This window comes from Chelmon rostratus, chromosome 12 (assembly GCF_017976325.1).
Source record: "Chelmon rostratus isolate fCheRos1 chromosome 12, fCheRos1.pri, whole genome shotgun sequence".
NCBI lineage: Eukaryota > Metazoa > Chordata > Actinopteri > Chaetodontiformes > Chaetodontidae > Chelmon > Chelmon rostratus.
Window position 1 is genome coordinate 9,779,040 of NC_055669.1, and position 23,067 is coordinate 9,802,106.

At 45.5% G+C, this 23,067-nt stretch overlaps 2 protein-coding genes across 2 annotated transcripts; one reads left to right on the top strand and one right to left on the bottom strand.

The window, feature by feature from the left end:
* Nucleotides 1-3,708: 3,708 nt before the first annotated feature.
* Nucleotides 3,709-6,185, top strand: ptger4c (prostaglandin E receptor 4 (subtype EP4) c). The gene is made up of 2 exons (XM_041948954.1): nt 3,709-4,569; nt 4,690-6,185. The coding sequence occupies exons 1-2, from the start codon at nt 3,709-3,711 to the stop codon at nt 5,272-5,274; spliced, it is 1,446 nt and encodes a 481-aa protein (XP_041804888.1). The 3' UTR covers nt 5,275-6,185.
* A 472-nt stretch (nt 6,186-6,657) lies between these two features.
* Nucleotides 6,658-22,556, bottom strand: LOC121615482 (artemin). Its single transcript, XM_041949848.1, has 4 exons — nt 22,310-22,556; nt 10,391-10,461; nt 8,654-8,867; nt 6,658-8,383 (listed from the first exon to the last, which is right to left on the bottom strand). The coding sequence occupies exons 1-4, from the start codon at nt 22,419-22,421 to the stop codon at nt 7,872-7,874; spliced, it is 909 nt and encodes a 302-aa protein (XP_041805782.1). The 5' UTR covers nt 22,422-22,556; the 3' UTR covers nt 6,658-7,871.
* Between the last annotated feature and the right edge of the window lie 511 nt (nt 22,557-23,067).

Sequence of the window (23,067 nt, forward strand, 5' to 3'; positions counted from 1 at the left end):
CCAGCTACACCCTGCAGGTAAACACACACCTGACAGACAGGAGCCAGAGGGGAAGGCACAGTACGGCAAAGGAGGGGAAACCGCAGATCCAAACAGGATGTGAGCACTCAGTCCAGGTTAATAAAGCTCTGTGGCATTTTGATTGTGAACACGTCACATGCTGATCAATACCTAAATTGCATATTGACTCTCCTCGAGAGAGACAATCAATACAGTGTTTTGTACGTAATAAGCGTCGAGAATCTTCCAAAGCTCTTGAGCGTTATTGCTCTCTGCAAACTGAGATGCCCAATCAAACAATTAGCAGCGTTAAAGCAGAGGGGTCTCCACATACATCAGCCCCCTGCCTTCAGAGCCAGCCTAATGAATGTGAGTGTACCAGCGGCTCAGCATCCTCCCACACTGCACTCGCCCTCCAAGGACGCCTGATTAGGGGCTCTGAAGAGAGATTAAAGTCCTGTAATTTGGATGGGGAATCCCAGAGGATCACGTGTGGCGGGTGAGAAGTATGATGGCACACGTTTATATGAAACACACACACACAAACACAAACACACACACACTAAAGAAATGTTAAACCTCTAAGTGTGGGCGGCCATGAGCCCCTCAGGCTGTGTGTGTGTGTGTGTGTGTATATAGTGTATTTTTGTGTGTGGGCATCAGAGTCAGTGACGTCTGAAAGCTTTGCGTTATTACAGCGAGGAAACCCACAAACACACACACGTATCACACACATATATACCCAGGAGGCATCGGTCCATGAGAGGAGGAGGAGAGGAATCCACTTACACAGACAGAGACGGAGAGCCTCAGCCTCCACCAAAGTCTAACACTAGACAGACCTTTACTGCGCTGTGCATGATGAATTCTTTCATTTCCACTCATTAGATTATCCTGCTGTGTGTGTGTGTGCGTGTGTGTGGTGTAAGCTGTTGTAAATGGTTAAAGGTTTCCTATCGGATCCTGGCCTATACAATGAAGACACTATACCACTATTATTTATTGTAGTGCTGATGATGAATATTTATTAAAAGATTTACCAGATATTTTATGACTTTATGCCATCTATTACGCCATGTGTGTGACATCTTCATCCCTATAAACAACCTTGTTTGATTAAAGCTGAATTTTCTCACCTGATTCACCCTGAAGCCAACACCACCTGGTGACTCAAGTACAATGCTGAGGTACTTTTGCTTTAACATTGTGCCTCCACTAAAACTGTCTGACAGCTATTGTTAGTTACTTTACAAAGTGAGATTTTACATGCAAAAAATACAGTATGTTGTGCTTATAAAATATCATTGACTTTTATTGATTAAACTAACAGTTTGTGAAATTGTTAAAAAAAAATCAGCTTCACCTCCACCAACTGCAAAGTCAATGGCTGCTTCAGTATTACAATATAATGATATAAGATATAATGGTGTGACAGTCACAACTCTATTATTATTATCTGCAATGAGTACTTTTACTGTTGATAGTTAAGTTATACTTCCAAACTCATACTTTACCAAGTTTTTCGGTGCAGGACAGACAGATTTTCACAGCTCGCGGAGCAGCGCGGTGTATTTTCTATTTCTCGCGCTCACTTTGCGCCTTATTGACAGGGCAGGTGCTCCTTGCGCATTCGACACTGGGGCCAGCCCTGCAGGCGCAGTCTGAGGCTGAGCTCAGCTCAGGAGGCGCAGTTGGTGGGATCTGTCAGATCACCAGTTTTGCGCAGTGCAGATTGGTCTGAGAATCATTGAATTATTAATTCTGATTCCCGTATAAGCAGCGGTGGCATTTATAATGGAGGATTTGTTTCAAGGAACTCCGCCGGAAATGGAAAAAGAGAGAGAGTGGCATATAGAAGCAGAAAGTATAGAGCTTATGAATTATTTATAGGCAGGAGAGAGAGCTAATGCAGCTGGAGCTGGACGTGATAAGGCATTTGTTTATTTTCAGTGAACTAATTCAGCGCAGCTCCCTGCGCATTTCATTCCGCCTTCATTCTGTGCTCGAGATTTATAAATAAAGATGAATTCAAGCCTCTCACCCCCAACACAACCCTCCCCTTTAATACCTGTTGATGACTTTTCCACAGAAAACCGACCCTCGCAAATTGCACAGCCGTTCACACTCATCATGTAAGAGGACTGATGCGCCCGTCTGGAAATGACGTACGTCTCCAGGCGCAGGAACGGCCTTGATGGATTCCTCGGTGAAAACCTCCGAACAGTTCAAACAGTGAATCGAAAGCATGGCTCCACTTGGCAGACGCCTTTTGTGTTCTTTGCATTAGATTTGTCTCTGAAGCTGCGGTCTATTTGTGCTGTCAGCAGTGTTTTGTTCAGGGGATGGATGTTTCAAAGAGCAGGAAAGTACGGAAGCCTCGAGAGGCTTAAAACAAAAACATTTGAAACTCTAGATGTGATTTACTTGTTGTTGAGGTGTATTTATTTGAAATAACCTGACGAAAGAAATAAAAGATACAAAGCCCCTGACAAAAATCGTCCTTGATGTTGTTTCTGCCATCATAAATACGCATCCCAGGTGCGCGGAGCTGCTGGCTGAATGAAGGTGTTATATTGTCTCAGAATGCAAAGACGCATTCAAGTGACAATGCTAGGCGTACACACAGAGATGAGGAGCTGCTGATGCGTCGACAGTTTGTCCCATGTGGCATGTGGAGTCGATGTGACTGATGAAGTCCGTCGGGTGGAAGCCGTTTCACTGCATGTGCTGTCTGTGCTCGTGTTTCATACATGCACTGGAAACATGGTGAAGATGTGCATCGCTTTGCCTGGTTTGGATGATACAGGACAGATAAACTGAAGTCTGGGTTGAACTTCATCACACACAGCTCGTGGTTTCAGACAATGGCCGGCGCTGACGCTCTGTGCGCGTGGTGCTGATTGAGTTGCAGGCGCTGACCTTGGTGCTGAAATGTGGCATTCATGACACGACCTGCACCATTTCCGCCTCTGTTATGACCACATATGGTCACAAAACACTAGTTTTATTTGACCTAATTCATCTGTCCAGAAGCAGAGCCAGTTAAAATCCTGCGCATGGTCATTTTGCGTAAATCCCAGTTGGACATGGGCACCCTCCAACTGCATTAAGCCGAACGATCCAGGACACATCTTATTTTTTTTAATTAAGTTTAATGGTGAGCAGAAATCAAGTAAATTTAGGCAACGTGTTGGTCAGTTTGGTTAAACTTTGGGTAAACATATTATAAAATTAAATGCATTCATTACACAAAGGCTAATTCTTAATTTTCCTTTTACTTATTTACTCCGGGTTTGTCTGTACTGGGATTTAACCCACGGGTCTAATGGGTGACGGCCAGTGGAAGGTGTTGAATGTTCAGTAGTTTGAAATGTGATCGTGGGAAACCTGTGCCGCTGCGTGTCCAGCCCGCACGTCACTGTCCTGACATCAGCACGCGGCTTAAATACCCGCAGCAGCAAGCAGCGTGAACACAAGCAGACACACCTTCATACGGGCGCATCGGGAGCCAAACACTGAAAGTAAGCAGAAGAAGCTCTTCACTGTAATGTACTTTATGCGCTATAGGAAAAAGGACATTTTAGGATGTGATTTTGCACTTAATAATTAATTATTTTTAGATTTATTATTTTATTTTCCAGAGCAAGTTTTCTAAACATTACAGAAAGTTTTTTGCACTTTAAGCCTTGTGCGTTGTTGACTTTAATGATGATCAACGACACTCTTGCGTTTGGAGAACCGGACACGAATGTTTCTGAGTCGCTGCTGCCTCTCTCTCTCAGCCACAACCACAGCGCGCCCCCTGCGTTGCGGCTGGAGTCCAGGTCTCTGGTCACCTCAGCCACGATGTTCGCCGTGGGGGTCCTGGGGAACCTCGTCGCCATAGTTGTGCTGTGTATCTCCAAAAAGGAGCAGAAGGAAACCACTTTCTACACTCTGGTGTGCGGGATGGCCATCACGGACCTGTTGGGAACATGCTTCACCAGCCCGGTGGTGATCGCCACATACGTGGCCAACCGCTGGCCAGGAGGAGCGCTCCTCTGCCACTTCTTCTCCTTCTCCATGCTCTTCTTCGGCTCAGCCGGGATGTCCATCCTGTGCGCCATGGCTGTGGAGCGATACTTGGCCATAAACCATGCGTATTTCTACTCCCAGCACATAGACCGAACAATGGCGCGCTTTGCGCTCCTGGTCACCTACCTGATCAACATTGTTTTGTGCATTATGCCCAGTTTTGGCTTCGGGCAGCACGTCAGTCACTTTCCCGGTACTTGGTGCTTCTTGGACTGGAGGGCGATGGATCGACTCGGAGCCTGCTACTCCTTCCTGTACGGCGGCGTGATGCTGGTGCTGATCGCGGTGACGGTTTTGTGTAATTTGGCGGTGTGCAGGTCACTGGTGGGGATGAACCAGAGGACGGGGATCGTCCGGACGGAGCTGTGTGAGCAGGGAGGATCACGTCGCCGCTTCCCGCGGCTGCCGTCGGTCACCTCAGCGGCGGAGATCCAAATGTTCTGGCTTCTGGTCTTCATGACCATCGTTTTCCTGGTCTGCTCCATCCCTTTAGTGGTAAGTTCAGCAAGCTATTTGCGCACGGTGCGCGCCAAACACACAGTCACAGGTGTCATTTTTATTTTTATTAAAACGCACATCTTAGATATTCTCTGTCTGTGTGTGTCTTTGCTTCAGGTGCGAATCTTCGTGAACCAGCTGTACGACCCGGCCTACATTTCTGCTGGGGGGAAGCCTGACTACCGGAGCGACCTGTTGGCGATCCGCTTTGCTTCATTCAACCCCATATTAGACCCCTGGGTGTACATTTTGTGCCGAAAGAACCTGCTGCTGAAGGGCTGCGAGAAGCTGAAGAGGACGGTGGCTCGGGTCAAGGACGGCCGTGGTGACAACACTGTCTGGGGAGGAGGTCAGCACTCTCCTCCATCTTTAAACAGCAACGACACCAGTTACGCGTCAATACGCACGGCCAGCTACAGGAACGATGTGGAACACCGGGTGCCCATCCAGAATAATTCCTTCACGGACTTCGCGATGAGGCAAGCGTGGGAGTACGACACCGCCCGGGTCAACTTCCACCCGTTCAGCATCGAGTCCACCGCGATCCCCGCCTGTGAAGAGGAAGTCGGAGCTGAATCCAAACGGGAGGTGGCGGTCAAGTCGTCTCCAGGACGCAGCGCAGCGCCGCGCGTCAGACGAGTGGACGTTGTCACCTGCACGTTCAGCACTCCGAGCTCATGTCAGTCAGTGAAATGTCTTTGATGGACATGTGTTTTCTGCCAACATCAGTTTATGTTTCGGCAGCTGCTTCATCTAACTGGTTCCTTCCTTTCAGCTGTGAGGAAAACTGCCAGAGCGACTGTATCACTTCTGATGACTTTGAGCCTCAAAAGAGCCATACCAGCTTAAATGAAACACTTGAAAGAGCATTTAGCAGTTAAATGTGACTGAGTTCACCTCAGCATCAGCACTGGCTCACAAACCTCTTATGTGATTTAGCCTAAGAAAAGGCCACCCAGAAAGGCCTTTAAGTCTAATTTAGCCTTTATTTTAGGGCTACATGTTCCACTAGGGGATCCAATACAAGAACAACTGTGATTGTGTGGTATGAAATACACAGTTTTACATCTTCTTCATATTAACTACAATACATATCTACACACACAGACACACATATATACATGTATACATGTATATATATGTATATAACAAGACTTCAACTGAAAGCACACAGACAGGCTATTATGTAAAGTCTAGTGATCATTTTCCACCATGGAAATCAAACAAGCTATAATCATACCCCATGGGTACAAATACAAGGTGAGACATTCTAAGAGTTTGATGCACTGTATGAATCCATATGTGCCATTCACAGTACATGTTTATTCATCGTGTGTTGCTGTTAAACATTTTTCTTACTTTTTTAAAACTCTACATGCTGCTATTTTACTCTGTGCCAGTTAACAGTGTTGCATGATGCAGGGAGAACTGAATGTAGACCGTTGGAACCTTGTAAAATCTTGTTTTATATCGCACATTTGCATAGAATGTTTTGATAACTGCAGTTGTAAACAGCCAATGTGAACATATCACCTTTAAAAAGAAGAGGAAAACAAAACTGTGGCTTTAAGCTGTGTGAGCTGTGGTGTTTGCTGGATGTGTTTGATGGGTCTGTGCAGAAAAATAAAATGACACCAAAGACAGCAAACTGCTGAGTTCAACCTGTTCTAGTGAGCGAGGAACTGCCAGTGTTTCTCACAGCAAGTGTTCTCAGCTGAGCAGACAGGTGGCAGGAGAGCAGCGCTTCTGTCAGCTCAAACTGGGGAGGACAGCTTCACACACACTCTCTGTGTTTATTTCAGACCAGCAGGTGGCTCTACAACACAAGAAGTCCCTCTGAGCTGAGCTGGAAGAGGTGGTGTGGTGTTGATCCTGTTCACATCACACATCCTTACAACAGTCGCCTTGAGAAAACAAGCTCTGAAGTCATTTTCAAGCTGCGTAATCAGTGATGTAAGCAGTGATGACAAGGCGTATATTAGAAAACTTTATTCCCTTTGAGGATAATGCCATACAAAAATAAAGGAAACTTTCTATAATAATAATAATAATAATAATAATAATAATAACGTGACATACTGGGAGTGTGAATGTAATTATTTGGCCACTTTAGGATGAGAAACGTTGAGCTCCTGCAGTATAAATGTTTGACTTGTTTGCTGTACACACATCTGGACACTCAGACTGGCCGTCTGTCTGATTTCGCTGCGGAAAAGCTGATATCATTAATCAGAATTAAGCACAAATCTATAGATCAGCTGTCAGACTTTATTAAGTAAACCACATCATTTCAGTGTCGGTCAGTGTGTTTCTGCGATCCATCATTAGGACTTTTTTTAAAGTCTGTCTGGGATGACATGTGAGAGGGAGTCTGAGGTTTTGCATTGTGTTTCTGATTTCTAAAATCACTCAGCTAACTTCAGAGATGTTTATTTGCATCCAATCTAATTCTGCCCAGAATCAGTCCAGCCCGGGTTTATGAGGCGTTGGGTAAATGTGAAAATCAGCACCTTTAAGATTTAAAAAAATAATAATAAAACTGTGTACTGTATACAAGCAGAAATAACTGTCAACATGAAATCTGAATCTTTGCAATAAATAGATATTTATCTACAGTATAGAGTCAATAAAAACAGCTCTCATATCAAGCTATAATAAATAAATAATTTATCAGAAATAAATATATTTTACTTTTGTACAGTAATACATGAAGATGCATGGCATCCAGTTGGCTGAGTTCACCTGAACATAGAAATGATAGAATATAATGCCTGTTTTTATGTGGAAAAAATGATATTGCTTTTGGGAGGAGCTGCTTCACTGTGAGCGATAGTGAACATCACATCAGTCTTTTCTTAGTCTGAATCAGAATAGAAGCACAGCGTCTGTCCTTTCAGTGAGTCTTTTCTTTCTGTCTCTGGAGCGTCAGCCTTCAGGTCTCGCCCATGTTAAATCATGTGTAAATCTCTTTCATGTGTAAAACTGGTCTGGAGGATCCTGCTTTAGTTACCAAGTTATTCACTTGAAAACAATTCATGCTTTGAAGACGCAGCAATGAATCCAGACTGTGAATCCCTGATGACTTCCCCCTCAAGCATCCAGCTGCACCCCCACCTCTTTCTCCTCAACAGGAAATACACCAACAAGTGGCCTCCATCACTTCACCTCTGCTGTGTGTGTTACAGCGCCCCCCTCGGGTCTTCCTTGTACCCAGGCCGTCCTCACACTGAGCCTCTTGACCCCTCTCTGCTCAGGGTGGGTGACACCCCTCCTCGTCACCTCCTCCCTCGTTCGTTCCTTCAGCCCATACACATGCAGCTGGCGGCCGATAACGACTGGATGGTCCTCCATGTGGTCTGGGCGTCCATGAAGGAAACCGGCTCGTACCGGTCGGGCCGGCAGCAGGGGTGGCTGCTGACCTTGCGGGCGGTGCGGCGGGGCAGCGAGCCGTTCTCCAGCAGCGCCTTCAGCGCCAGGTCGTAGTTTGTTCGTGAAGACTGGCAGGAGCCCACGCAAAACTTGAAGAGGACGATCTCATCCGAGTCAAACCCCAGGCCCAGGTCCCGAACCCTCATCTCTCTCCGCTCCACACGACAGTCCCTGTTGCTCTGCTTCGGCTGCCTGTTTTTACCTTTACCCTTTCTAACTCCTTTTCCTGTCTCTTCCTCTTCCTCCTTTTCTTTCTTCTTCCTCTTCTTCTTTTTCTTTGGTGATCCCTCGGGTTGAAGTTCTGAGGGGTCAGAGGAGCGTGGAGAGCGCCCCGCCCAGTGACGACTGGGATGGTCAGCTACCTCATCTATTACAAAGGGGTCTGAAATGGAGAGGGCAGAGGAGTGGCAGACAGAGCATTACAACACTTTACCAGGAAATTACGAGCAATAACACACAAATTCCTGCACAGAATCTGCAGATCCACTTCTACCTTTTCGTTTAAAATGACTTCTCACACTTTAAATCCCATAAATATATTCTGATGTCTGAGATACAAAGCAGATCACCAGGCTCACACCCTCTTTCCACTCTAATACTGTCTGGAGAAGCGGCGGTGCTGTAAATTCCACTTTCATAAGAGCTTCAGTACCATAAAGCGCATGCCAAGTAGAGTAAGGGTCACTGTTGTCTTCCTGCTCCTCGTCCTCCACCACCTCTGGCAGCGTCACAGGAAGCTCCCGCTCCTCCTGGCCTCCCAGCAGGCCCACGGCGTGGCCCGAGTCTGATCCCGGACCAGCAGCACCGGCTTTCACATGAGCTCCTTCCACTAGAGGCAGCAGAGAGAGGAGCACCCACAGCAGCACCTACAGGAGGCAGAAGTCGCACGTTAGACGACTAAAGGAAATCTGAGGGGTTTGTTTTACTGGCTTTGTTGCATGCTAACAGCTAGCATACGAAAGGAACAAAAGAGTGAATAAAGCCAGCCGTCCAAAAAGACAGTTGTGAATACTGACATATATTATTTTTATTATTCTATCATCACCTGATAAAGCCCACATTGTGAATCAGAAAATAACTGAGTGTTTACACATCTAGCAGACACAACTTTTAGCTCTGTTTTGGTCTCTACCAGGTCCTGAGGGAAATATCTGCCTCTTTAGCTGCTAAATACTCCGTTATGCTCATCAGTTAGCCACTAGCTCTGTCTGTCTGTTGTTTGGTGCTGGACAGGTAGTGTGAAACAGCCATAAAACCAACACAATCACCTGAGAGATGCTAAAAAGCTACGCCGAGCTGACGGTAACTACTGCCCTCTTATGTTACACAAATTCATTTGATCCATCGTTAATACAGAAATATTAATGAGTGCAGCTTTGCGTACATTTATAATGATTGTACTCAAATACTTCTACAAAGGCAAAGGCATGGATTACAGAGAGACACTGTATGAAGTGAGAGCATCCTATTCAGCAGACAAGACATAACGTGAGCTTTAGAGGTGCTGGTACTTGTATTTTTTCACCTTTGGACGGAGCCAGGTTAGCGTTTTCCTCCAGTTTTCAGTCTTTGTGCTAAGCTAAGCACCTGCTGACTCTAGCTTCAGATTTAGTATACAGATATGAGTGTAATATCTCTCTCATCCCACTCAGCAAGAAAGCAAATAAGCGTATTTGCCAACATTTCAAAGTATTCCTTTCAGTGGATTTACGATGACGCATTGTTCTCAGCTATTTCTAGAAAGGTAAGCATTAGAGAGTGTCAGTCTACAGCTCTGCACTTGGCTTTGAGCTCTCCTCTTTTTTCCTACAGAGAAAGGATGGTCATCAGTGGCAGAAGCAGCTGCCAGCAATCCACATACATAATAGCATAACTAAGTTAAGTGCAAAGTTATTCACAGATCTAAAAACAGATTCAGAAAATGAGATAAAACCTATAAGAGCACAAAAACACACAGCTCTTCAAAGGCTCTTCAAATGAGCCACGGCAGGACTTTGTCTTAAGCCTGTTTCATCAAAAGAGATCTCACTTACTCTTCAGTAAGACTAAAGTCAAATAACTCGGCTTTCTTTCCACCCTGGATCAAGTTTGGTCCGCTTTATAATTTAGCAATGAAAGCTTAGTCGCTGACATAGTTTTATGGAAAGCTCCATCCTGAGCCTTGTGGGGATGGATTTCATTAACAATTTATACCTACACATAACTCATCCTCTGGTTTATAGAGGCCTGTACAGTGGGAATGAAAAACAATAAGGCTAGGTTATTTGCAGAGGTGGTGATTTGATGTAAGTGAACAGCAAATACGAAGAGGATGGAGGAAGAGATGGAGAGTAAGATGTGATAGAAGAGGAAGACAAAGCAGCAGTTCCTGCAACCGCTCCTGACAAACCTTGGCTTTTGCTGACAATACAGAAGTAATCTCCTGTCTGTCCTTCCTCAGAACCCTCCATCTGGTCCCACCTGGAGAGGAAGAGAAAGAGAGGGAGAGAGGAATGTAAGAACAAGAACAAGGCTTCACTCTGTCAACTCTCCTCCTCCCAGAACTCCCCCTGAAAAGGGGTAACATAAACTAAAGGCACAACATGCGGGCGATATGATGTCTATACATTCACATTGTCCAGATACTGTAAAAAAAAACAACCCCGCGGGCCCCCGAGCGAGCCGGCATGTCACATAAATCACGTCCTCAATGCTTGCGGACGGCGTGTTTGTTGCTGCTTCAGTGAAAGACCAGTGTTTGCTGCCAGCTCCTGTGGCTAGTGTTGGCTTGTCGGTTCATACATCCATGCAAACAGCCCCAGTCCGGCAACAAAAGGCAGCATCTGCGATACACTTGTCAAAGGCATTCTTCAGGGTTACTCCTGTGGCAGAGGTACAAGCGGGGGGAACCAGGCATAGCGAGAGCACTTCACGGAGGTCCCAGACAAAAGGCCGCGGAGATGCAGGACAGGTGATAAGAAGTGTCACGGCTGCAGATGTTTATATATAGTACGTGCAGTTTGGAGGATTGTGCAGGCTGTGGCCATCGGGTTCTTTTGAGGCCAAATGTGAAACTCAGCGGAGGTCAGGGCATCAAGTACTTAATTATCATATTAATCAAGTAATTAATATGATCCTCACCTTCCTCATTCTCGTCTTGCATCAGTACCATAAAAAATTACCACATGAAAAGTCAGGGAATGAGTAAAGTCATTAGGATACATCCTCTGGGGATGATGAACATGAGTAGAAAATGTCATGTCAGTCCCTCTGAATGCAGTATGTGCTGAGATAATTCAGTCTGGACCGAAGTGGTGAACCGACCAATCACAGAGCTTTTCTTCGAGTGTGGCTAAATATACTAAAAGAGAGAATCAAGTATCCGTGTGATACTCGTTTATGTACTTTAGAGTTCCTGTTTTGTATTGAACAAGAATGAATTCCTCTCGTATGAACACAAGGAATGACTACAGTGATCAGTAACTGTTAATTAATTCATAATTGTTTAATCCAGCGGTTACCAACCTTTTTAGGCTACTGACCCCTTAAAACGAAGGGATGCTCACTTGCTTACGTACCCCTCATCTCCAGCTGCATGCAGCATCTCTACTGGTTGATTAATCAGTTTTCCTTGTTTTATTGTAATCCCTTTTAGAGTTCTGTAGAGATACAAGTTTAAAACGTCAGAAAACAGTTCAGTTTTTGTTTCTTTGTCCGCTCTGTCTCCTTCTCTTTTTATTCCCTGCTTCACTTTTCTTTGCAAAATGCTTTGTAACTTCTGTTTTGACAAATAAAGTTGGCTTGCTTTTGTCTGCCACAGTTATGTCAGCTCTTTTTAAATCTGACATGAATGTTTTTTTTAACTTTCCGCCCACAGATAGCTCCAGCATCTTTGAAACCGCGGCTGTCATCTCTAAGACGCTTTGTATAATCTTGCCACTGAACTACGACACTGTACACTCATAGTAATGTATTCAAGCGTGTGCTGTTCATGCGTTTGTAGATCTCACCGATATGCAGAGTACCATGTTTATTTAACAGTCAGAAACGATCCCAGCAGTTCTGTCGGCGCAGTGAGATGGAAGACTGACAAAAGGTTACAGATCACGGGTCACGATAAGACTAACTGATGCATTTATGCAATCCTGCACGTTCCAGCTGTGGGGATCCAGTCGAGGGAAAGCAAAGTTACAGACACTGAGGGGTGGGAGAGGGAACAAGAGGACGAGGGGAGACAAACTGAGCACAGTTCAGCCAAACAGACGGAGTCCACGCTGCAACCTAAAACCAAGCCATGCTCCCCAGCCTCCCACTGTGGACAGAGGGCTACAGATCCTCAGGAGAGGTGCCATTCAGAGTCCCTAATGCCACAGCTGGGAGTGTTTAGCCCCTTTTACATCAGCGCGCTGGGAGTCTACGTGGGCCTGTCGGCTGGTTCATTTCACCCCGGCACTCTGGAGCTGTTTACAGCCCGACGCCTGCAGCCTTTTTCGGGGATGAGGTGGGTGGGGGAGTCGAAGGGTGGAGAGAGGAGGAAGAGAAGGAGCGAGACACTGGTCCTTGAAGTGCTCCAGACTGACACAAGCCTACTGATGGTAGGCTTGATCTATCAGTGTGCATGTGCGTGTTTCTACGTGCGTTTTGAGAGCATGTGTTTCCTCCCCGTTTGGCTGATTAAAGCCTTTGGGTTGTCCATCAGGCGGGATGTCTGCAGCAGGGAGAGCGGAGTTCTTGTCACCTTCCATTTGCATTGTTGGTCCTCTGCGCTCCAGTTGTTGTTCACAGTTAGTTCAGTGGGTGAGCCCTCCTGAAGCAAATATGACCCATAAAGCCAAAGCCAGCTACTATTTCCTGAGCTTATTCTGATGTTGTGGATAGTTCTTACAAATACTGTTTAAGTGCTTGCAGAGGATGGATGTGGATTCTGGTTCAGGGATATTTAAAAAAAATAACATCAGCTCACTGGATGTCACGTGCACTGAGCAGCAGTATGCAGTAAAGAAGGGGTATTCAGAGAGGTTTTGTTCATCACTGCCATCATTAAGACGTCAACCTTATGACTACACTGCCCTAAAGCCAAAATACAGTAAAAATACACAATACTGGATTTAAATTAGTGTTTTTCAACTTCTGTTTACTATATAAAATGTGTATATATGCTAGAAAAAAACCAAAAACAAACAAGAGGTAAAAACAGCAGTGACCGGTGACTCCTGGTGGATAAAGCAAGTTTGTGAGTTAGCATTAGCTACAGCTAACTTACTACATTTTCCTGTTTCCTGTAATTGAAAAATAACTTTTGCTGCACCGGCATCTTTGTGACTGAGTTTGTATGACAGATATTATAATCTACAATCAAAACAGAGAAAAAGTGGCAGAGCAGCAGCAACGCCGTCTGCAGCCACTGATTGATTAAGCTGCCCTTAAATGACATATTCAAATGTATTTAATTTAAGATTTCTTAAACAAGCGCGTTAGTTCATACGGCCAACAAAGCTGAATAAACAGGAATGTCGTTAAGATTGTTCAAACATAGATCTAAAGGTTTTATGTGAAGTCTGTCACAGTGATGAATTAACCAGCCTTGAGGATTAAGGTTTAACCGCCTGTATATCTGTTACACATTTAACCAATTAAAGCCTTTTCTCTCTGCTTCACTGTAACTGTGCTCTGCCTTTGGAAGGCTGCATAAAGAATGCAATAATTCCATGTATATTACATTAAAAGATGTTTTTCAGACTTTTATTTATATTTTTGCTGAGAGAAGAGGCAGGGCAACATAATAAATGTGTTTCTGATTAGCGATTTCGGCGCCTACTGTATCCTATTACATCCTCAGACCTGAGCAGTGCCCGCAAAGCCCACATAAACCTCTCACCTGGTGAAAAAAAAAAAGAAGAAGAAGAAAGCTCGGAGCTCTCCGGTGTTTGGCCTCCCTCTGAAAGCCAAACTCCTCTGATAATGACCTCCTATTAGAGACGCCCTCTGCTCTCTGCTGCGTGTGCACGTACGCGAAATGTTCTGACCTGCAGCTTTAACCTGTCACTACCGCGGCGCCTGATTGCAGGAGCGAGGAGGAAAACAAGAGTACAGTAAATCACCGCTGGCTCAATAAAAGACACCTGCAGTGTAAGAGGAGACGCAGGAGAGAGAGGCAGAACACCAAGAGAGCCGCCTGATCACTACCAGACACTGAGAGATCTGCGGAGGTCCCGCAGAAGGCAGCGCGGTGATGTCTGCTGCACTTACATGTGCCCCAGAGCGCAGAGCAGTGTGAAAACTTGTTCTGCAGCTTCGCTTTAACCTTGCTTCTGTTGGCAGAGTTTAATATCTTTTCAGAAATATGTCATACAGGAGGCTTCAGGGTGTAACGTCAAGTCCTCACATTCTGACTTGTTGAATGTTTTTTTATCCTTATCTGAGTGAAGAGTCTAAGGAGAGCCCTTTGTGATCTTCATATCAAAAAGATAACATCAATAACCGTTTAAGACCTTAATATGATGTCAAGGAGCCATGTTTCTCTTTACTCTCCTCCTGTTTCTCCTGTTCGTCATGCTTCATGCAAAGCCTCATGCACATTAAATGTCTCTTTCTCCCATTAAATTCGCTCTTGTCTGACCAAAACAATTTCACTCTTCAGCAGTTTACGGCGGCGTGCCTTAACCAATGCGAGGCGGCCATGCTGTCAAAGCAGCAAACACTAAAGAGGATGAGATAATAAAAGAAGGCACAAAGGAAGTCTTTCCAGGGGGGAGAGAAATGAGAAAAAGATAATTGAACCACTGAATGGGGCAAGTCTAAAAGCAGAGATAAGGTGAACACATGGAAGCGAGGGAATGACAAAATGAGAGTGCAGAAAGAGAGCGCAGACTGAAGCCCAGTCACTCTGTAATCCCATAATCCCTGGCAGGCAGGCAGGATGTAATTGCTCGTTAGTGCCAGTTTCCACTCTGAGGCCTGTCACTGCTGGAAAACCACAGAGCAGCAGCTAAATGAGAAACAGATAGCAGCTTCCATGCCTCGCTTCAGATAGGTAGGGAGCCCCCCACACACACCCATACACCCCCGAACACACACATATGTGCGCACACATGCTTTTTCCGCCTGCTGCTCCTTTTTCATACTCCTTTCTCTGCCACACACAAGATACATCCCATCGTTTTCAGAGACACACACACAGACACGCAGAGGTAATCAGAGGTGTGGACACCACACAGCCTGGAGGAGGGTGGTGAGGAGAGGAGGGCACCTCTATGAGCTCACCCCTTTCCAGGAGGTTTCATTCGCCGACTGACAACACCTGAGTCTGTAGGTGTCTGAGATCCTTTCAGGCCAAGAGGAGACAGTAAAGAACGAGGGAGGAACACGCAGGGCGGGAAACTCTGGCAGGCTGAGAGGAGTAATGTGTCGGACTGACTGTGAGGAACACGAGCCGGGCTGAGCTGGGCTGAGCCGGGACGACCAGGCCACTTCACCAGCTTTAAGACACGCTAGCAGCTATGTTGTCAATGTGGGTCAGTTAGTTCACCTGTTTGGTCTTTGGACTAAAATATTTCAGCGATTATTTAACGGATTGACTTGAAATTTTTGTAGAGACGTTCAGGGTCCCCAGAGGATGAATCCTACTAAGATTAGTGATCCTCTGACTTTTCCTGTATCAACACCATCAGATCCCACACAACACTTTCATATGCAAAAGTAGTGATATTCCCATGAGCTTCATCTGAACTTTGTGTTTAATGCTAATTAGCATGCTAAAATAAATTGAGCTCAAAGCACTACAGTGCCTTTATGCTGCCTCACAGAGCTGCTAGTTTAGTGTTTTTGAGACTTCATTCATTTATCCACCAAAATTGGCTTTGGAAAGTTGTGATGGGCATTTTGTCGCTGTTTCCATTTTACAGATTAAATGATTCATCCAAAAATGTGATAGCATCGTCTTTTTTATGTAGCAGCAGGAGGTTCTGAATAATGTGCACAACCAGATTCAACTAATATCTGAACCTTTTGCTGCCCTGGTCGAAATGAAATAGATGAATGATAATGGCCTCATGCAATGTGGCAGAGGTCACTTGAAACGAACCTTTTAGCTCATTGTGTTGGTTTCCAGCCGCTTTGCTGCTCTGGTTCATGCTCACGCTCTCATCAGCCTCGGTTCTGGCTGCAGCAGATTGCTTTCAGTGTGCACACACAGTTAACATCTCGCTGGTGAGCATTAAGCAGCTAAACAGCCAAACATTTCTCTCATGAGATGATAAAGACATAATAAAGCCAAACTTTTGCTAACATGTTCACTTTATAACATGAATACATGTCAGTTATTTGTTACAGCTTGTTGCCCCCCTGGTAGCCATAAGAGAAATTAAAGCAGTTTTGCGATACATCTTCAGTATTGGGATGATTATCTTGCTGATTATCAGCTAGCACAGGGTTAACTAGCCACAGATTATGGAGAACAGTACCTCTTTCAAGCTTTGCCTGTAGCGTTAAACAGACAACCTGGACCTCATTACAGGTACCTATTAGAGGTAAACTTATTGGTTGGCTCGTGATAAACCTGAGTGATTAGTGATTTACTCCTCTGACCCTGCAGCCTTCTCCCCACAGCAAAGAGAGGGGCTGCGGAGGATCGTGTCTAATGGTTCTTCAGTGGGATAAATGAAGTACTCTCAGTAGAACACAGTGTGTTTGAAGTGAAACACTTGTGGATTAACGCCCTCACACGTGCAGGTTCAAGTTGGCAAAGGTGCTGTGGAGAGTTCCTGCAGGTCATCAAAGCACCGGGATCAGCGGGTCGCAGCAAACTCAGTGAAACGCACGTTTCCACGGGCCGTAAAAGAGTCATCTGTGACCGACACGTTAACCTCGAGCTGCAGCCCTGATGGCGTTATTATGGCAGGCAGAGAGAGAGAGAAAACCGCTGTCATCATGTCAGCCTCCAGCAGCTGGCTCCAATAAAGAAAACATATTCTCACTGTGAAGCATCGTTTCTGCTGGAGACAGACCCCCGAGAACCGAGGCCGTAAGGCAGCTCACGGCAGAGGAAACTGACTGAAATACAGCGGAATATCCACGTCATTTGGCAAACAAATGGAGTGAAATGACTGCCAGCTCTAACAGTACCGTGTGTACAGGAATCAGGATTCACCTCAGTCCTGAAATGATAGTATGTTGATTTACCTGCTCAGGTATCTCAGACACTCCCTCCATTCTGATATGCAAATCAAATTCTTCCCTCTGTGTTCACACATTTGTGTTCCTCTACATGCCGGGCTAATTACTACTTGTCTGGTAAATGTGACGTACAATAGCTGTTGCTGTTGTTGGTATGAGGACTCTGTCAGCTCCTGCCAAGACTTCTGGCTTGCCTCTCATCATACGACTGTTTCCATCAATCTGTCAATAGCATTTCATTTAGAGGAAAGGAAAGCTGAATTATAATCATTCTTCAGGCAGTGCTGCAGCTAGTTAAACTGACTTGGAGTCAATAAGCAACCTGAAATAATTCATGTGATATTTGAATTCTGTGATTGGCAGGATCCGTTCCGCAGTGAAGCCTGTAAAGACCAATGTGTGACGAATGTAATGAAAGAAACCACACAAATAATCTGCTACCGTGTATTGATCTGTGATCTGAACAGCTTGAGCTGAAGCATAATTTGGGTTCATGCAGCTTGGGTTTTACATCTACAAATTTATATATCTTTTTCTATGGTTCTGACAGTTTAGCCAGATTGTTTAAAAACACTTGATTTGAAGGTGAAACCAAACTTGCAAAATGCTGCAAATGATCAATTGATGCACAGGAAAACTGTGTGTGCAGAAAACTATGAAGGACATTTCAGATTTAGCCAGCTTTGGAACATGGTTTAAAGCTGAACCAATCAATAATTCTATATTAATAATGGATCAAATGACTATGAGTAATGTGTAATGTGAAAGAGATCACTTATAGACACAAAAATGACCAATCAGTGTAAAAACCTTGTTTGTTGCCTTTTCGGACCTCCTTTAAACGATGTCACCATGTTCCCTGTTCCTAGCAACAGGAATTATGGACAAATCTATGAAGATAAGACAAAGCTGCAATAAGCCTGAATTATCCTTTAATAGGAAGCTGGAAAACTGCAGCAGCCTCGGAGGAGCAGGGGGAGAAAGAGGAAGCGTAATGAACCTGCTGCAGGATTTTCCACATCAGCTTTAACTTCCACAATGTACGACCGCCTCTACAAGATTAAGTGTGCAGGGTCACTGGAAAGTTTAGCTAATGTGCCGTTAGCACTAATTAGCCGCATAGAAACCCACAATGCACCGGACTTACAAGCGTCTTGTGACCCAATCAGGTAAATTAGACAGGACACCATCATCTGCTGCACTGGGCCCGTTTTCCCATGAGCGCTGAGATGAAGACAGCCTCCTGATGCGACACATCTGCGTCCTCGCCGTCTCACTCTTCTTCACTTTGTTTCTTTCTAAGGCAGCTTCCCGGTGTCCCTGACCCTAATAACCCAAATTCCTGCCTGATTAAGTTGGTTTTAAAAGGAAGCCACACAGCGAGCGGTTGGGTGAGCCTCACCTTAAATGGGAACACATTTTAGCCGTGTTGGAGCGATGATCAGAGGGTAGGATTTCACTTTCCGGTGTTTGTGAGGACGGCAGCGCTTAAAAGGCCGCAGAGAGGACAGAGGGAAAGAATGGAGACTGATGAAGAGGAGTAGATAGCAAACACACACATACACTAAACACAGAACAACACACAGTTTCTGTCTTTCTTTCTCTTCCTGTCTATTGTTTCTCAAACACACATTGTAAAACTGATATTTCCACTCAGTAACTTTGCACACACACACACACACACACACACAGAACCCTCCACCTTTCATACAAACCCACACACTCACACACTGAAATCCCCTCTCCCACCCTCACGACCTTTTCTTGCTCCCATCTCATGTTGTTATTTCTCCAAATTAAGCCCACACTGAGCCCGAGAGTAGCACTCAGAAAAGTGGCCATCTGTGACACACACACACACACACACACACACACACACACACACACACACACACACACACGCACGCACACACACACACACTGGTCATTATTAGTGTGTCTTGCTGGTGAACCAGCGCTCTCCAAAGTGTTTCCGTGTCGCCCGCTCGTGCCCCAGACAGACTGGGTTTAATGACCTGGCCTGATAGTTCAAAGCAGCCCTCAGACGCTATGATTAATGAATCTGACCTGCTAATTTCAGCAGAATACGGCGTGTTGTATCAAACCACGCTCTCACAGACACAAGCGCCGCGCTGGGCTAGTTAACATTCTTCTGTATTTGGAGAAAAAGTTGTTTTAAGCAGGGCGATTTTTCGATAAGGACAGGAGTTTGCTTTATGTTTCATCAGCGGCTCCGAAAGTATTAAGTGCTGCTTTGTTCTAAATAACCTAAGCTGTTTGAACTCGACAAAGTCAAAGTGCTCAACAACAAAACAACTCGAGATCAGAGGCAGAAATAATTCCCCCGGCGTACTTACACCAGATTGTCCACCGCCACAAAAGCAGGGACCCAGAAAACAGAAGTAGCATGGGAAGCATTTGTCTGAAAGAATACATCTAACAAATTGAAATTCCTTTTTGTCAGATCATGCCTCCTTCAATTTGCCCTGAAGGAATCACTGTGGTTCGCTGCGTACTCTAAGCACTTCCAGATTGAAGCTGCCCTGTGGCACTTCAGGTTGCATAATCAATCTCTCTCGCTGCACTCTCTCCATTAGTCCTGGGACAAAACAGCTAGAGTAACATTACACACCGCGGCGGAGACGCAGCTGAAGACAGGGCCGCCTGTGCCCCGCACACATCCATCTCTGAACGACAGATTTATGCGAGCCCCAAAAGGCCGAGCTCCACCTTAATGGTCGAGCGTCTCGCTGCATTCAAGGAGCGAAACGCTTGAGTCTGCCGCTTCTAGCTCAAGACTTTGTCTGATTTTTAATGTGCCTCACAACTGTCTATGAACTGATCCTGAAATCATCATCAGGCTAACAAAACAAGCATTACAGTCGATTTGTTTAAAGGAATAAGCAGGAAATAAAAACTAAGCCAGATTGCTAAACGCTTTTAAAATCTCTGAATATAAATACTGCATGAACGAATCCAGCAGTTTACTGAACATGCACACCTGACAATCGCAACAGTAAGGCGCCTTTAGTCTCAGCTAGCAGGTAATATTACTCACACGCAGCATCATTAGCTATATGTTTCCAGTAAAGCAGTTGCTAATTTCCTGGCTAGCTCTGAAAGCTAAGAGCACTGAGTGTCATTTAGGTTGATGCAGACATGCTGTGCTGAAGGTGTAGAGCAGGTCGGAACGTTAAATATTTATCTTTAGTTTGTAAGACTGAAGAGAAACAGTGGAGGTTTGAACATGAGGTACGGTTATAGTTTTTTTTTTAAACATAGCTAATATATGTTTTCCCATTTGGCCATCAAGTTTCCATAAAACACCAAATCTTGTCCAGCAACACAAGACTGAGAGATACACCATGAAATCATGATACCTTCATGAATCCAGAGGCATGAAAGTGAATTTGGCTAAATGAAGGCACGGTTATTAGAAGAAGAGGACAGTTTGTTTCTAAACATCCTTATTGTTTTTTTTTTTTTAATATTTATTGAGCTCCAGGCTGAATCTGTTGCTCCTTTCTGCTGTTTTCCTCCCTACAACCCCTTGGTTGTAGACTGACGCAGATTTTATGTTTTTCTTGGCGAATCTGATGAGAAAGATGCAATCTTTTCTTATAAAATAAGCTTTTTTATCATCAATATATCTCAGAGTCTCAAATGAAACACACCAAAGTAATATTTGCAGTATCAGGCTGTGCAGCAGAAAGCTTAGAGAGTGATGAAGCCCACTGGGCAGACAGTGCCTCCAGCCACAGTCAGGAGGGTGTTTCTGGAGAGAGGGGTGGGCGTAATGGTGACTTATTTTAGTTTAACTGACTCTGAGTGAGTCTGACTGAGCAGCATGAGAGCAAGGAAGAGTTAAAGCCGTAACAGCAACACACGGCACGCTAGCTCTCGTAAAGCCACATGCCAGTTAAAACAAACCAGACCACACATCATGGAGGCCGCGGGTACAAGAGGGCACGCCGGCCCGCGGTACCTGACCCCCGGCGGGGCCGCCGACCCCCGACCTCTGGCTGCAGGAGGTGCAAGCCGTGACGGCGGAGTGTGAGATGCCTGCAGCCAGAGGATCCTCTCATGTTCAGGCCGAGAGCAAACAGGCGCTTTCACACGACACGAGTGAAGAAAAGCGAGGTTGTTCCGCGACATGTTTTCACACATTTTACAGGCATTTAGTGGGGGGACGCCTGCTGGGGACGTGTGACATGTCTCAAGTGACACACACACACACACATCAAGCGCCAGAGGCCCGCCGTCCTCTCCCTGACATGACTGCGTGAGTCAGTGGGCCATTGAGTCAGAGGGGAAGCATGGAAGCTCAGTGACGCATCGAGTGACAAATCCTGACAAACTGAGATGGAAAGTACGGCAGAAACTGAAAGTGTGAGAAAGGTGAGTCCAGACATGGGAGCATCTGCTGCCTCGAGCTCACGAAGCTGAAACAATCAACACAGTTTCACCTAAAACCGACAAGAAATGCGCTTGATTTTCAGCACGTCAAAACACCTGAAGCTTAGCAGCCTTGATCTGCCTCTGATCCCCTCAGAGGTACCGGAGAGGGAAATAGATGCAGCTGTGTGTGTGTGTGTGTGTGTGTGTGTGTGTGTGTGTGTGTGTGTAACCAGCACTTTGATATTTAGATTTGCAGCCCACCACGCAGAGGGTCGCGCTGGAAGACTTCCTGACTGCCACTGCTTCCCCCTCATCAATTAGCGCACCTCATATCACAGGCACTTTGATTTCTATTTTTTCCGTAATTCGCAGTCACCTTGTAAACACTTCGGATAATAAATCAGAGAGAACAAACACCTCCACCTCACACGCTTTCGCCAAAACTCCGCATTAACACTAAATGAAGTCCAGCAGTGAATCCAGGTCACAGCGACCCCCTGAGAGTCAGAGGAGCCTGAAACAGCTGGCAGGTGCGTGCGGGGACGCTTTGGAGCTCAGCAAAGAGCCGCTGATGTGAAAAGAAGTCAAACATCAAACGGCCATGTCACTGTTGTCACAGCAAACATGAAGACAAGAGCCCTGCTCTGCTTCCCCGGCAACATTACGCATAAAGATATCCAACAATATTCCTCTGAACGTCCGCGGCATTGTCTTAAATCCCTATAGACAACTTTATAGAAGGTGAACTGCGCCTTACCAGCTGTCCTACGCGCACTCTGCTCCAAGTGCGCAGCGGAGAGGACGGGAGAGCTTCTTCCCCGCCGGGTGCAGCTCATGTTTGTGGTTATCCATACGCCGCGACGTGCCATGTTGCGCACCTTTCACTGTCACGGCTTGCGTGTGTTCAGAGCAGGTTGTCTCCGCTGAGGCTGAAGCAAACATGAAGAATCCATCTAAAGCGGCTCTGCTTCAGCCCGCCAGGCGCCTCCTCCTCGTTTTTTACGCGGCCAAAATCCCCTTTTCTCTGGCCGGTCTCCTGTCAGGGCTTCTTGGCGGAGTCTTAGCAGCCTGGACCAGAACAGAGAGGGTGGACAGTGAGTGCAGACTGGAAACCTGCGAGCTGGAGGCAGATTCTCCAAACATGTCTCGAGTTTTATGATGGGCCTTAAAGTTTGATTTAAATAGCTCAATGTATGAGACAGTTTCTCACTTTCTATCACAATTTTAAAGAAATTTCAATAAAAATAAAAAAAAATATATAAAATGGTGTGCCTCTGTGTGGAATCATGGCTCATTCTCGTCTGGTCCTGTTTCAAAACATTTTTCTGGCAAACTCCTGAAACATGCCCAACTCTACTGGAAACAACTGGTCATCTCAAACGTGTTTTAAAGAAATGTGTATTTTAAGGCAGAATACGAGACCAAATGACTTGTTAAGATGGACGTTTTGCAGACGGAAAGCTATTCAGGTCAGGGAAAATAAACTTTACAGCTGACTGGCGCATGCTGGGTGAA